Here is a 15,476-nt window from a genome sequence, read left to right on the forward strand (position 1 = left end):
AGCAAAGCCATACCAGCCCGCCAGAGCTTCAAAAGTTCCCTGCAAGCTGTAGGAAGCAGGTGAAAAAATAGAAGTGCGTTGAACTTTGACCTCGGCTGCACACTTGTTGACTGATGTTTCACACTGGGGTCGCCTTTTCCCTCAGCAGCATTCTTCAAGACGACCGGGCCTGTGTGTGAGTATGTATGTGTGTGCGTGCATGCATAGTCCCCGGGGAGATCATCCCCTTCTCCCTTTGAAGGCTCTGTGCTATAGAGCTGTTTTCATACAGCACCGGCCGTGGGTTTCCTGTCTCAGCTGACCCCTTGTCTCCTCATGGACACTTCAGAAAAACTTCCCAGCACAAACACCTTTCTCCCATTAACTACAGAGGCTTTGCAAGCAGGGAGGCAAAGGGGGTTTTGAACCTCAGAGTGCCATCCCACTCAGGAAGAAAGAGACGGGCATTCAAAAACAAACATGATAACCACATTAGCTTGAGTAAAGAAAGATACATTGTGGCCGTGTGCAGACTAGCGCTCTCGCTCCAAGCTGTGGCAGCTTATGAGTATAGGGACATTTGGAACTGCTGAAAAAGGGCCAAATCAAATAAATTTTACAACAAATTCTCTAGACCCACACATGCATGGTGCTCTGTCCAGCTGACACAACACAGGGTAAGAGATGAAAAGAGGATGGGGTTCACCATGGATCAGTTCCACATGGCCTTCAAATGGAGCAACAAAACAGCACAGTGCAAACGACCATGTAACCGGTACAGGCATCCAGCACACCTGCCACATACACATTTCACACCCATAAAATTAAATTAGATACTTGATACACAAGTCTTTGATAATAGTCAAAGCTACAAACGGACAACTTGAAACTGTGTAACACCCCCCCCCCCCTCATGAAAAGCCATATTATAGTATGCCCAAAAATTACAAAAAGATTGCCATGGAATAATGTCGAAAAAAGGCAAAAAACGGTCATAGTTAAGTTTGTCCAAAGATACCAAAAAAAAATCCTAGAATAGTATGTTGATCATGGTAATACTAGTGCATGTCCAAAATTTTAAAAAGCCGTATTATAGTATGTCCAAAAATTTTTAAAAAAGTCCAAATCCAAAAAAACACTATATTATAATATGTCAAAAATAAAAAATAAAAAACGGTCAAACTGTAGTTTGTCCAAAAATGCCTATAAAAAAAAAACGGCACAGAATATGTACATTGATAATGGTAATAGCATAGTATGTGCAAAAATATAAAAAAAACCCCAACATATTTATTTATTTATATTTTACTATATATTATATAGTATGTCAAGAAAAGTACAATTCTGGTCAATTTGAGGTTTGTCCAAAAATGCGATAAATAAAATTGTATTAAAAAAAGTCATAGTATATCAAAAAATGTTTTAAAAACCCATCATAGTATAGCATGTTGAAAAAGTCAAAAGTTTAATGTAGTGTAGTTGGTTGAAAAATGCAACAAAAACACTCTAGAAGTAGGGTTTACATTATACACTGTAGTACATTGATGATGGTAATAGCATAGTATGTCCACAAATTGGGGGGAAAAAGTACAAAAATGGTCAACGTGTAATTTGTCCAAAAATGTAATTTGCGACAAAAACACACTAGAATATTACGTTGATGATGGTAATAGTATTGTATGTAAAAAAAAAAAAAAAAAAAAAAAAAAAAAACCCACAATATTATAGTATGTCAAAAAAAAGAAAAAAAAAGTCATGGTATATTGTCAAAAAATGTCAAGCAATGATAATATTGTAATTTGTCTCCTGCCTTAGAATAGTATGTTGTCTAAAAATATAAAACGAAAAAACAGCAGAGAATAGTATGTCGAAAAAAGTAAAAAACAAAAACAAAAAGGGTCAAAGTGTAGTTTGTCCAAAAATGCCACCAAATAGTATGTCATAGTATTGCATGTCCAGAAATATATAAAAATATACGTGTTATATATATAAAAAACATTGACTAGTATGAATAGTATGTTGATAATGATACTAAAAATACTAAAATAAAACAGCACAAACACCATTTGGCATGCAGCACACCTGCCGCATACAAATTAGGATATTAAATCAGATACTTAATTTAGATACACAAGCAGTCTCGTACATGAAAAAGTCTTTAATAATAGTCAAAGCTACAAAAGGACAACTTGCAACTGTGTAACATATTGTTTTTCTCTTGTTTTCCCTTTAAGGACCCCCCGCCCCCCAAAATAACAACACTAGAGCCTGATACACAGATCATGGTCTTTATTTCCAAATGGTACAAAGCCGGAATTTGTGAGATAAAATAATACCAAATTGAACAATGGAAAAAATGTGTTTAAAACAGGCAGGGGTCCCAGTAGGCTCCCTCAGGGTGTGGGCCGTTTAAGCTGGTCCAGTTTGCGTCGCAGCATGTTATAGTTGTCTCTGGTCCCAGGAGCCTCAGGGTCCAACTTTAGAGACAGCTCATAGTGTTTCTTTGCCAGCTCCAGCTTTCCCCAGCGATGATACAGCACAGCTGAGGGAAAAATAGAAATGCTGTTAAAACTGAAAAGCAGAGACCATTCTTATTCTATTAATTCAATACAGGTGTAATTATGCAATAGGGTGTAAAACATTGCTTCTGCTGGCATAGTATAGTATGTCCAAAAATATTTTAAAAAACCCACATATTATAGAATGTGAAAAAATTAAAGAAAGCTTCATAATATAGTATGTGGGAAAAAAGTAACAAAAAAAAAACTGTCAAAGTTCAGTTTTTCCAAAACTGCCAAAAAAAAAAATCATAAAATACTATGTTGATCATTGTAGTAGTAAAGTATGTCCAAAAAAGGCCCTATTCAAGTATGTCCAGAAATTGAAAAAAAAAACCCTGCCATCGTACGTCTAAAAATGCCAAAAAACCACCATAGAATACTATGGTGATAATGGTTATAGTATAGTATGCCAAAAAACATTTAAATCATAATATGCCCAACAATTGAGAAAAAGTCAAAGTTTAGTGTGTCCAAAAATGGCTACAAAAAATCCCTACAATACTACCTTAATAATGGCAATGGTATAGTATTTTCCCAAAATATTTTTTAAATGTTTAAAAAAATGTAGCATTGTATCAAAAAAAACGTCATAGTAGTCAAAAGAAGTAAAAAAAACAACAACAAAAAAATAACCATAGTGTAGCTTGTTTTAAAATGCCAAAAAAAACATATAATATCTATTCTCATCAGCTCTGTAAAACCTGATACAACCAACGTTGCAGCAGCTTACCTAAATTGCCATGGCAACTAGCAGCATTTGGGTTGATCCGGAGAGCCTGAAGGAAGAAGCCCTCTGACTCCTGAGGACCAGGAAGAAAAACCTTTAGAATTATCTTTACCTTTACTATATAGAGAAATGTAACATTGCTATATGATAGCAGACACAGACGACCATTAGGGTGCATCAAATTTGAATGGGAATTTTTAATTTCAAAATATCAATTTGGCTGGGATTGCATTTTGTTCCACTTAACATAAAAATGACTTTTGCAAAGTTTTGAGGAATTCCATTGAGATTTAGGGGTGCCACCTAACACATGAACTTTGGTGAAATTTCGAAAAATTTGCAATTTTTGGTCTAATTGCCAAAAGGTTGACCTGGAAATGTTGAGTACAGTGAACTTCTATACACTAACATGTTCTATAGGGTTATCAAAGCAAAAGTTGTTTGTTTGCCCTTTGGGCAACTAGGGCATTTCCCAGAATTCAACTTTCAAGATTCTCCATTCATTTGTCCAATAGACGAAATGAATGGAAGTCAATGGGACATGTTCACATGGCCTTACCCTGAATTTTGTGCAGCAGTGATGGATATTGGACACACATATAAAGTTTAATTGACTTTATTGCTAAACACAAGGTGCGTTACTGAGACACCCTCTCTAGTGGCTAACTCATTGGCAACTAACAGGGCCTAATGGTAAGAGCTGACACTAACTAAACTTGTGCCAGAGTCTGCTCCACTGAACAACATCACCAGGGAGAAAGAGAGAGGAAATGGAACCTGAACTCTGAACCTAGCCAGTGCGTATCCCCCCAGATATGTCTCCCCACCCGCCACCCAAGAGTAACCGTCCTATTCAGGGATTAGCTTGCATTTGCAGCAGCAATGTTTGGCTGTTGGTAGGTCATGCTCAACTGCCTGCTGCACTATATAGTAGTAGTGGATAGTAGTAGTGTACAAGGATGGTGATAGTAGTAGTGGTCTAAATGGTAAATGGATGGACTGCACTTATATAGAGATTTTATCCAAAGTGCTTTGCACTACAGATGGCGCATTCATTCATTCACCCATTCACACTAGTGCCACCTGCCACCATTGGGAGTTCATTCACTGATGAATGCAGCATCGTGGGCCTTTTGGGGTTCAGTATTGCCCAAGGATACTTTGACATGTGGCTGCCATGGTCAGGGATCGAACCACCAACATTCCAATCAGTGGGCGATTGCACTACCAACTGAGCCACAGCCGCCTTTAGTCTATGATGTGATAGGAGTACTGGTCTGTGGTGATGTGATAGTAGTACTAGTCTGTGGTGATGTGATAGGAGTACTGGTCTGTGGTGATGTGATAGTAGTACTAGTCTGTGGTGATGTGATAGGAGTACTGGTCTGTGATCATGTGATAGGAGTACTGGTCTGTGATCATGTGATAGGAGTACTGGTCTGTGATCATGTGATAGGAGTACTGGTCTGTGATGATGTGATAGGAGTACTGGTCTGTGATGATGTGATAGGAGTACTGGTCTGTGATCATGTGATAGGAGTACTGGTCTGTGATCATGTGATAGGAGTACTAGTCTGTGGTGATGTGATAGGAGTACTGGTCTGTGATGATGTGATAGGAGTACTGGTCTGTGATCATGTGATAGGAGTACTGGTCTGTGATCATGTGATAGGAGTACTGGTCTGTGATCATGTGATAGGAGTACTGGTCTGTGATCATGTGATAGGAGTACTGGTCTGTGATCATGTGATAGGAGTACTGGTCTGTGATCATGTGATAGGAGTACTGGTCTGTGATCATGTGATAGGAGTACTGGTCTGTGATCATGTGATAGGAGTACTGGTCTGTGATCATGTGATAGGAGTACTGGTCTGTGATCATGTGATAGGAGTACTGGTCTGTGATCATGTGATAGGAGTACTGGTCTGTGATCATGTGATAGGAGTACTGGTCTGTGGTGATGTGATAGGAGTACTGGTCTGTGGTAATGTGATAGGAGTACTGGTCTGTGATGATGTGATAGGAGTACTGGTCTGTGATCATGTGATAGGAGTACTGGTCTGTGATCATGTGATAGGAGTACTGGTCTGTGGTACTGTGATAGGAGTACTGGTCTGTGATCATGTGATAGGAGTACTGGTCTGTGATGATGTGATAGGAGTACTGGTCTGTGGTGATGTGATAGGAGTACTAGTCTGTGGTGATGTGATAGGAGTACTGGTCTGTGGTGATGTGATAGGAGTACTGGTCTGTGATCATGTGATAGGAGTACTGGTCTGTGATCATGTGATAGGAGTACTGGTCTGTGATCATGTGATAGGAGTACTGGTCTGTGATCATGTGATAGGAGTACTGGTCTGTGATCATGTGATAGGAGTACTGGTCTGTGGTAATGTGATAGGAGTACTGGTCTGTGATGATGTGGTAGGAGTACTGGTCTCTGATCATGTGATAGGAGTACTGGTCTGTGATCATGTGATAGGAGTACTGGTCTGTGATCATGTGATAGGAGTACTGGTCTATAGTGATGGCAATAGTAGTAGTGGCCTATGGTCATGTGATAGTAGATACTCAAATTTTAACTGTATATAGTCTAAATACCTATAAATATGACTTAAATGACTTATGATAAATAAGTATATAAAGACACAACTACAGATATGATGGTAATATGTAATAATACATACCCAACACAGAAAGATTACCTCAGTTTTCTTGAGCTCTAGTATTGTTTACCTCAGATCTCCATGGCGACCATTGAGCACTGTTAACCACTTTATCCAACAAAAACAGGTGTGCGGTGGCACCCCTAAATCATCATGTACTGGGAAAATATTTTGCATGTGTTGTTTCTACATATATTGGAACACTTTTAGCACCCAGCCATATCAAAATTCAAGAATTGTGTTTTTTGATGCACCCTAACGACCATGTAAGGTATAAAATCGTCAACATGCACAAAAAATAATAAAGTGAGTTGAAATGTTAACTGGACAATGACTGACCTTATATTTCTGTAATTTCCCCAGGACGTTAGCCAATGAAAACATGATAGTGTGGTCATTAGGGAGGAGCCTCAGAGCCTCTCGGCCGATCAGCTCTGCTTGACCCAAGTTACCTTGAAGACAGAGCAGACAGGATCAAAAAAGTCATTTTTATTGACACCACATATACAGCTTGTACATGTAGTACAGCTTGTATTTTTTGTGCAATCTACACAACATGGTAGCCAACATATAGACTACCAAATGTTTATTTCATACAGTTAAGAGAAATCCAGAGACAACTGTAATAACAGAGAATCTGACTGCTTGCTGTATTTGTCAGCAGTGTCTAGGGCAGAGTTTTTCCCTCTCCACACATGGAGGAGCGGTTTAGTCTCCTAATTAAGGTTGAACACAAGGCCCACTGGGTTATTGATCTCTGTCACAGACCCGTCTGATGTCTGGCCAGAAATGGGCAAAGAGAAAGAGAGAGAGAGACAGTCAAAGAGACAGAGAGGCAATGACAGTCACGTCCTGAGTCATGGCCTGTGCCCTTCAGACGCAGCTTGCCAACATGTGACTACATGTGTGACTGTGCCTGAGCGCCTCTGCCTGAATCTACACTGATTCTGCCTTTTGTTTGTGTAATGATCAAAACAAAAGAGGGGGGGTGAACACCAAAGAGAAAAGAATATTCCCAATTCCTTGTTATTTGAAAATGACACCTATTGTTCTTCTTTTCTCTCTCTCTTTTTTTTTGTTTGGTGGGGAGCTGGGGAGAGGGGTAGAATTATTTCTGTCAGATTTGGGGAACAAATGCGGTGGGGGGACTCTGAGGGGGCGCTGTTCTGGCTGTGCTTGCCCACGTTTGATCAGGAACATACTGGGCCCTGATTGGATGGTTCCAGTGCCCTCCTGGGAGACTCCGCCCCCGCGGGAGCAGCTTCTGACAAAACGGCTCGAGCGTTTGGAAATCAGAGCATTCTCCACACGGCAGGGAAGAGTGCCTTCAAAACTCACTACACAAAGCTTTAATACATAAATTTCAAGCATTGCTGATTCCTGCTCTTCCGGTCTAATCTTGTTGGCCATTTAGATTTCCTGCTTTTCCAAAATAACAACGCTGTGTTTCTTGGCTGTTAATGCTGGAACAAGCTGCACCCAGAACAGAGAGTTCTTTGAAAGTTAAGTGACTCATAAATGATCAATTCACAAATGAGTAAAGCTTATTATTATCATTATTCATATACATATTGTATTTACATGGTATGACAAAAAAAAAAAAAAAGTCTAATGTCGTCTGTGTGACAGTGATCTGTCTTAAAAGATCTCATTTATTAAATCACTAATACTTGGTATATATGTAATGTATGTGCAGCTTGTGTGTGTGTGTGTGTGTGTGTGTGTGTGTGTGTGTATTTCATCATCACCAGTGTTGTCCAGCAGTATGACCATATTGTTCCAGGCCAGGCTGTGGTCAGGTTTTAGCACCGTTGCGTTCCTCCATGCGTTCAGGGCGTCCACATGTCTGTTCAGATCAGCATACTATCATGACAAGAAAGAATCAGTTATAAAATGTTCTCTTATCATGGCAATAAAAAAAATGATTGACTAATATATATAAATATAAAGTAATTTTTCTACTTTTAATGTGGTTAATTTTAGAGTCCAAGTTGACTATAACCTCTGTTTCTTTGTATAAAAGCCTATTTGTTTGATAGACCCTCGAGTCTCACCAAGCGTCCGAGGTTATAGTAGCAGTCTGGGTATTTTTTCCGGAAGCGGATGGCATTCCAGTAGCTCTGCTCTGCTTCCTCGAATTTCTGCAGGCTGTTTTGAACTATACCAAGATTCATCCAAGCTGCAGCAAAGTCAGGTCTGCACGGATTAAAAAAAAATAAAAAATAGAGAGCTTTTTCAAGATACCTGGAGTCAGTGAAATAAATGAGTTGTCTGTCTGTAGTGTGAGGTGTGTAGGGCAACATACTGAATAGAAACAGCTTTAGACAACAGCTGTTCTGCCTCGATCAGTTCATTCCTCTCCTTCAGGATATTCCCCAGGTTGTTCATGGCATGGACATAAGTAGGATGTAGCCTGAAAGCCACAGAAAAATGCAGTTAACATGACTCAGCCCTCTCTCACACATACTGCCATAATTCAGCTAGCAGCTTGGATTGCTTCTGCTTGTGAGGACACACACCTGACTGCCTCTCTGTAATATGCAATAGCAGCAGTAGAGTTCCCTCTGTCAGCCAGGTTTTTACCAACGTTATAATGGACCTGAGGAATCAGTTGTCAACAAATGGGGAATGAGAGTGTGACTTCAATTGCTTGGCTGCAATTTATTCAACATGTGAACAAACATTTTACTGACACATGCTGTAAAAAGGCAGGCAAACACAAAGAACCACAGATATTTACCTTGGCATTGAACGGACAGACCGACAGGGCACTGGTGAAGAGGCTTTGCTCTGATCGCCACTGGTGACTGCGGAGAGCACAGCGAGCTACATACATACACAACAGTGCAAACACCAACACACACAGTGGCTTCTGGAACAGGGAAGAAAATAACAGGAGGGAAAAAAAAGACATTTAACAACCCGTGTACTGTAAATCATTTGAACCTGTAAGCTTAAAAATCAATTATCTGTGACTCAGAGTTAACAGCCTGCAAATATATCTATGCAATATGGACACGTGGACACCACCTGCTGTTTTCATCCCTTTATAGGTGAGTCATTAGTCATTTCTCTTGACTGTACCTTCTTTGCATCACTGAGTTACTGAATCGTTAAATCTGCATTAACAGGTGGTGAAATAAAAGAGTTTAAAACCAGCACAGTGTGACTGGGTTGCTTATAGAAATAAAAGGGTCACTGTGTTTGAATTGTGGCTTTGGCGTGCTTTAGCCCTACCCTACATCTGGACCAGCGGCAACAGCAGTGTCCCACGGAGTAGGCCAGCAGTAGACAGTAGCCAGCTGAAGACAGGTAGAGCACTCGCTCAGCAATGACGAAGCCCACCCTGAAAAAAATGTTACAGGCCGGCAGAAAAGGGACCACCAGCAGCACCAGGCCCAAGGTCAGTGTCCTGGCAGGCAGAGAAAGAGGTCACAGAACGCCTAAGGATTATATACATGTGTATGACAATCAAAAATGTCTGTAGCAGTAGTTTTTAAAGTGAGATGGCATGACAGTTGGGCTTGTGTGCTCAGAGAACAGAGTGTTGTACGGTAAGGAAAGTTAAAAAAAAAACCCAAACCCAAACACAGGAAACTTTCCCTGTGAACCCACACACTCATTCTGTCTCTAAACCAACAGAAACTCAATCGAGAACTGGTACTCTAGTCACACTGCAGTGGATATGGTACAATTTTCATAATCAAGTGTAAGTCTAGAGAGGCCAACATGTACTCCATCTCATCTACAGCGAGTGTGAGATGGCTCTGCTCGCTTACCTCCTTCTCTGGCTGTCCTGCGAGCATAAGGCTTGGCTTATCAAGCCTATCAGGATGCACCAGAGCAGCAGCAGCCACACCATCCTCCAATCAGTGGCTGACTTAATGAGAGGCACACAGCCCATGGACCAATCAAAACACAGCCACCAGGGACACAGCAGCAGCCAGGCATTCAGAGAGTAGTAGTAATTATAGTTCACTATCTGCCAATCAAAGGGGAACAGGAGGGGTGCAGAATGGGAGAAAGTAGAGAGAGATGAGAGAAGAAAAGCCAAAGTCAATCACTGTGTTTCATGATGAAGATCAACGAGTATTAGATGTTTGATTAGACCATTACAGACATTACAGCCAATTAACTGTTGCATAGAACATATAAAGAAAAAAAAAGATGTAATTTATGGATAAAAGGGTGCCCAGCTTTAATATCTTACTCACTCTTAGAAATATATTTTCTGCAAAAGAGGCAGGGTTGTCTACTTCAGTGAATGCTGGTGGTCCCGTTCCCATGATCCTCCAGCGTGCATAGAGCATTGAGAGTCCTCCAAGACCCATGAGAGCCAATCGTGTAAGCAATCCCGTTTGAAACGTCTCACTTACCTGTCAGAGAATATCAACACTTGTCACTGACAAATAAAAAAAAATCCATGTTTCTTGAGTTACTTGCAAGCGCTGTTTCATGATTACAATGAACTAAAAAGCTTATTGGTTTTCACAGACAATGTATGTGATGTGACATTAATCATACAAGGGAGTGCATAATTTATGACAGTAAAGAGGGGGAGGGTGTAGAAACTGTAACTCACATCGAGTGAATTCTTCCTAAGGAGTAGCCTCTGGCTGAGTTCATACACATTAACATTACAGATCAGGAGGACATCAAAGGCTGCATTTACACCCTGAAGGAAAGTACATAGAAGGAAGCAGAAATGGCATTTAAAATGTATATAGGTCAGTAGAAAAATGGTTCTTTAGCTCATATCATACATGGAATGCGTGAGACTTTTCATATAAGCAAGACGAACAAAAAAGAGATCACATGAACTGGTATGTCTTCATTAAGGGTTATTTGTGTTGTAACACTGATGAGGCCTCTCTTTTAACACTGTTTGACTGGATGTGATGAAATAATCAACAACATGGCTGTGCACAAAAAAAAAACACAAGACTTTGTACCAAGACTGTGATGCCTTGTTCTTTACAGAGCATCGCTGCAGCACACAGCAAGAGGCTGACCACAACCCACTGGACAGAAAACCTGTCATCTCTGTCACTCCCTGGAAACACAAAGGCAAGATCAAGCTGGTTATGGACAGTTCAGGCTTAAAATGTAGGTGTTTAAACTGACTGATTTAAGAACACAAAGACAGAATGTTTTGAAGCTGGCATCAGCACACACTGTCAGCCCTTTACACAGTACAGTACTACAGTGTACACAAATAATCATACTTGTGTTAGATACATACCGGTGTTGAAAGCTTTGCAGTATGTGAGGAAAGACAGCTGGAAGAACAGAGCGCACAGAAGATCTGCTCGACCCACTATACCTGCCACCTTATGGAGATGGAGAAGGAAAAAGAGAGAGAAAGAGAAGAGAATTAAAATGTGATACAAAAAGGCATAAATTCAAATGGTAAGTACATATTAAAAACAGCATTATCATACGCAATGAATTACTGATTTGTATTACATCTTCCATTCCTTACTATCCATTCTGTTTTGCATGGGGAATCCAGTTTTCAATAGAGGGTTATTAATAGAGAATTCCTCATTATCAGCATGGCCTGTTGGTGTGTGTGTTGTATACAGTGTGTGGGTACAGTATGGTTGGCATCCTGGGGTTGCCTGCTTTGATACATACAGTGGGCTTAAGCCAACAGTCAGCCTGCCTCCCACCCCCCCAGGTCTAACCTAGTCCTTGACCTGCATGATTAAAGAGAATGGAGAAGGGGAACCGCTGCCTTCCAGCCAGGCTTTACAGCAAACACACATATGCTGGCAGGTCAATAAGCATCCCAACACAACTAATAATCAGGCCGTGCTACCACACGGACCTTGGCCCTGCACTCCCAGCTGAGACTGGGCTTTTGTTCTTGGCATGGAACCACTGCATGTTCAGTACTAAAACCTCTGGACTAGTATGTCGAGATGCCACGATGTGCTGCTGTAGGGAATTCATGCTGGGAAGAAAAGTTTATTTGTTGCCCAAAATTACAACCAGTGCAAGGTCTCGAGAGAATGTATAGGCCCACAACAGCAACTGATACCCCCCTTTCTTTTTATCCAAAATACCAGCATGGACCAAATATTTATGATGAGCAGATGTAGAACTCTATTACGTGCAAGACTCCAGTCTCTTGCCAACCTGTAGATTATGACGCATAGGGCTGGGCAATATGGCGATATACATGATGAGTCAAAATGATATAAAACTGTATATGGTGTATACTATATAGTTTATAATGCTATATTAAAAAATAGCAGCCAAACTGCTTTACAGAAAACAATTACTTAATTTGTATACATTCTGATCCTTCTGCAAGTAAAGTTGGAGCGAACCATAAGTTACCAAACACATACTATATTGTGAAATATATATATTGCTACAGAGATATTATATATTTTGGCCATTCTGACACATATATGACACAACTGATGCCGTCACAGTTCGCACTACAGGTCAAGGAAAACCTGTTAATTTCTTGATTCTAGCTGGGAATCTACTTTTTGGATTTTCAACCAATCTAAGCTTGGTCCAAATTCTCAGAACAGTTCAATATTAAGTGCTCGAAGCCAAACCAATAACATGTTGGTGGAAAAGGGATGTATCAGACCCAGCACAAGTTCTGTATAAAGATGCATGTAAATACTTCATGTTAGTCACTTACTGTGTTAGAAGGGAGGAAATAGGAGGAAATGCAGCTCAGACAAATCAATATGAATAAAAATATGGAGGGAATATTTACTGAGGGGCAACAGTTACAATGTCTTGGACAATGTGACATTTTGTCATGCTGTCCTACATGGAGAGAAAGAGTTTTAATACAGCTTTCAAGTCAATCAAAACTTTCAAAGTTCTTTCTTCCAGCATTCACACAGAGCTTTTTTTTAATCAAAAGTTTTCCGTTAACACCACTAGCGATTGCAGCTGTGAAACCTGTGATCTGGTGCACTGTGCTGTGTTTGATGATTAGTGTCTTCTTGCAGCATCTTCTTTTTTGCCATTATGTAATTTGGTGGGTTGTCTAAAAGGTTTTGAGAGTGCAGCACAATTTTGAGCATGCTTTTGCTGTTGTGCAAACTGAAAAACAGATTTGGTGCATACTTTTCCACCACTCTAATATGGCTGTATCCAAACAACAGAACAACCGTGAAATGCGACTCAGTATGCAAATATCAAAGTCTCCAGCTATATGTATGGTTTAGTACTTTGGAGGTGCACTATGTTATTCTTCACTGGCATTAAAGACCAACAATAAAGTGCACCCTGTTGCACTGGTTGTTTTATTTAATGGGAGCCAAGTATCCAAGAATTCAGATGTACTTAAGAGACATTATAAACCGAAATAAACCGTTGAACTTGAACCCTACTTACACTTTCTGTGTGGACCGGGTGTGCGGCAAAGAAGAGGGCAGCAAGCAGAGAGGTCTTGGGAGCGTGGTTCAGTATTGTACCCTTCTCATCATAGAATAATCCACCGATCAGTATAGCAAACACGTCAATCATGAGGGCAGATATGACAGCGTGGAGAATGATGTTAAGCACATGGAAGCCAACAGGGTGCAGGCCTCCCGCCAAGAGGTAGTTCAGCCTGCAACAGCAAGACGGGGAAATACGATGAAAAAAAACATTGAAAAGCCTGACATGATGTGATTGTTGGGGCAGTGTGGAAAAAAGAAGAGAACCAGTTATTGTGTGCTGTAATGCTGCCCTAAATGGAGTTCAACTGTATAAGCTGCTTGACAATAACTCCACTATTACTATTGTGGTCAGACTGCACCACACTGTTAAGTGGTTGAAGTCAAAATCTGCCACTTAAAAGTATTTGTGGGCATGAGGAGCAGCACACTCAGCATATGTAAGCCCTCCTAGGGAACCACACAGACAACTCAACCTGAGGCAGGAAGTTAACCGAAATGACCAAGCCACAGGAGCCAAGGCCCATTATTTCTCCTCCAGCCACAGACAGAATGACCTGTTAGGGCGCCAACCAGCGTCCTTGCTCACAAGGCAGAGAGACAGAAAGGTTTTCTTCTGTGGCATTATAAGTTTGACACAGGTAACACACCCTCTATAATCCTGATGACTCACAGTATGTGTGAAAAACTGATTGCTTGCTCTTGCACCAGAGTCTGACAAAGCTGTTCAGGTAATACAGTACATGTTGGAGGAAGACTACACCGTGCTGAGAGAATGGACCCCTCCTTCATCTACCTACTGATCCTAGATTCTCACCACCAAACTACTTATTCATGACTATAACCACAAACTTGTCGGCAGGTGTTTGCTGAGATCAGTAGAAGCTTCTGAATATTACAGGGCTGCCAGGCGATATGCAAAAACCAGTATAACTGCACAGACTTCTGTCATTGTAAAGCCAAACCAATAAGCCCCCAAATGGAAGACTTCCCTGTCAACTGTCTGAGCTGTACAAAACTCTTTTCTACATGCAAACAAACTGATGTGCTCCTCCGCCTGGATGCAGACTGTGGCTAACTGCACCCTGTGTAGTTGGCCACAATGGCTTTTCCATGCAGCTTCTTTCTGTGTTTACTTTTAGCCAAACTCAGAATCAAACATTTGATATGATTCTTGTAAAAGTCTAGTTTATCTGGAAAGCTGTAGAAGGCTCACCATATACAGATAAGTCATGGTGGAGGTGGAGAATAAAAATAGAACTCCCCATAGAGCCATAATGGACACATTTATGGGAAATATATCAGTCTGAAATAAACCAGAATTTTCTATTACTATAACATGCATTCAAATAGTTTGTTGTGTTGACAGTAACTATGTTGTGGTGTCTTCCTACACCTGTCAGCTGATCAGGAAACACATATTTTTGTGTATCAACGGTTGAGTTCACACAGAAAATATTGGCCCTTACCGAAATGTGAGGACAGTGAGAGGTCGGTAGGATTTGTGGCTAGAGTTGCTACTCAGGTTGGTTCCCCAGAAGTCATTGCTCCAGATGTTGTTCAGAGGTGTTGTTGGTTTCAAGTCCTGGAACAGAAATACAAAATTAGACTGATGTCAGTGGCCCTAACATTTGCAGGCAACAACATAAAGTAGATAATTTTTGCAAAAGAAATAGGGTAAACCAAAAATGCAAATATGTGCATGTGGGCACCATTGGAAAGAATTATAGTACCTTGTTGTTGACAATTGCTTCGGAGTCATCAAACACAAACTCCCCATCATAACTATTGATGAAGCACAGAAGTGCCACCAGGGCGACAGTGACCTTGGCCTGGACTGGAGCAAGCTTTGGAAGTGGTATTTGGTGATCCCAATAAACTTCAGGTAATGCCATAATGTACCTGGTCTTTGGTCATTCTGTATCATTATCTAGTCCCTGAGGGGGGAGAGGATAAAAGCAGGCAGACGATATCAAACTGTATCAATCAGTGGTTGTAAAAATGACAACAGGCGTATTAAAGAAGCATTGTCTGTATACATTTGGTGGATTCATACCTTATCTGTTGAGGGAGAGATTGAGAGAGGTCACTGTGTCTTTTGTAATTCCCATGTTAGCTTCTTTTCCAG

The 15,476-nt window shown here is 40.6% G+C and overlaps 1 protein-coding gene across 1 annotated transcript; it reads right to left on the bottom strand.

The window, feature by feature from the left end:
- Window positions 1-2,253: 2,253 nt before the first annotated feature.
- Window positions 2,254-15,265, bottom strand: tmtc4 (transmembrane O-mannosyltransferase targeting cadherins 4). Its single transcript, XM_059343334.1, is given in 18 exon segments — window positions 2,254-2,521; window positions 3,271-3,340; window positions 6,273-6,385; window positions 7,682-7,796; window positions 7,988-8,129; window positions 8,239-8,346; window positions 8,453-8,532; window positions 8,674-8,805; window positions 9,171-9,345; window positions 9,713-9,915; window positions 10,148-10,309; window positions 10,516-10,608; window positions 10,886-10,986; window positions 11,176-11,263; window positions 13,305-13,521; window positions 14,818-14,933; window positions 15,082-15,231; window positions 15,233-15,265. Coding segments are annotated over 18 exon segments (2,247 nt in total). The 3' UTR covers window positions 2,254-2,372.
- Window positions 15,266-15,476: the final 211 nt, after the last annotated feature.

Source organism: Centropristis striata, chromosome 10 (genome assembly GCF_030273125.1).
Source record: "Centropristis striata isolate RG_2023a ecotype Rhode Island chromosome 10, C.striata_1.0, whole genome shotgun sequence".
In the NCBI taxonomy this organism is placed as follows: Eukaryota; Metazoa; Chordata; class Actinopteri; order Perciformes; family Serranidae; genus Centropristis; species Centropristis striata.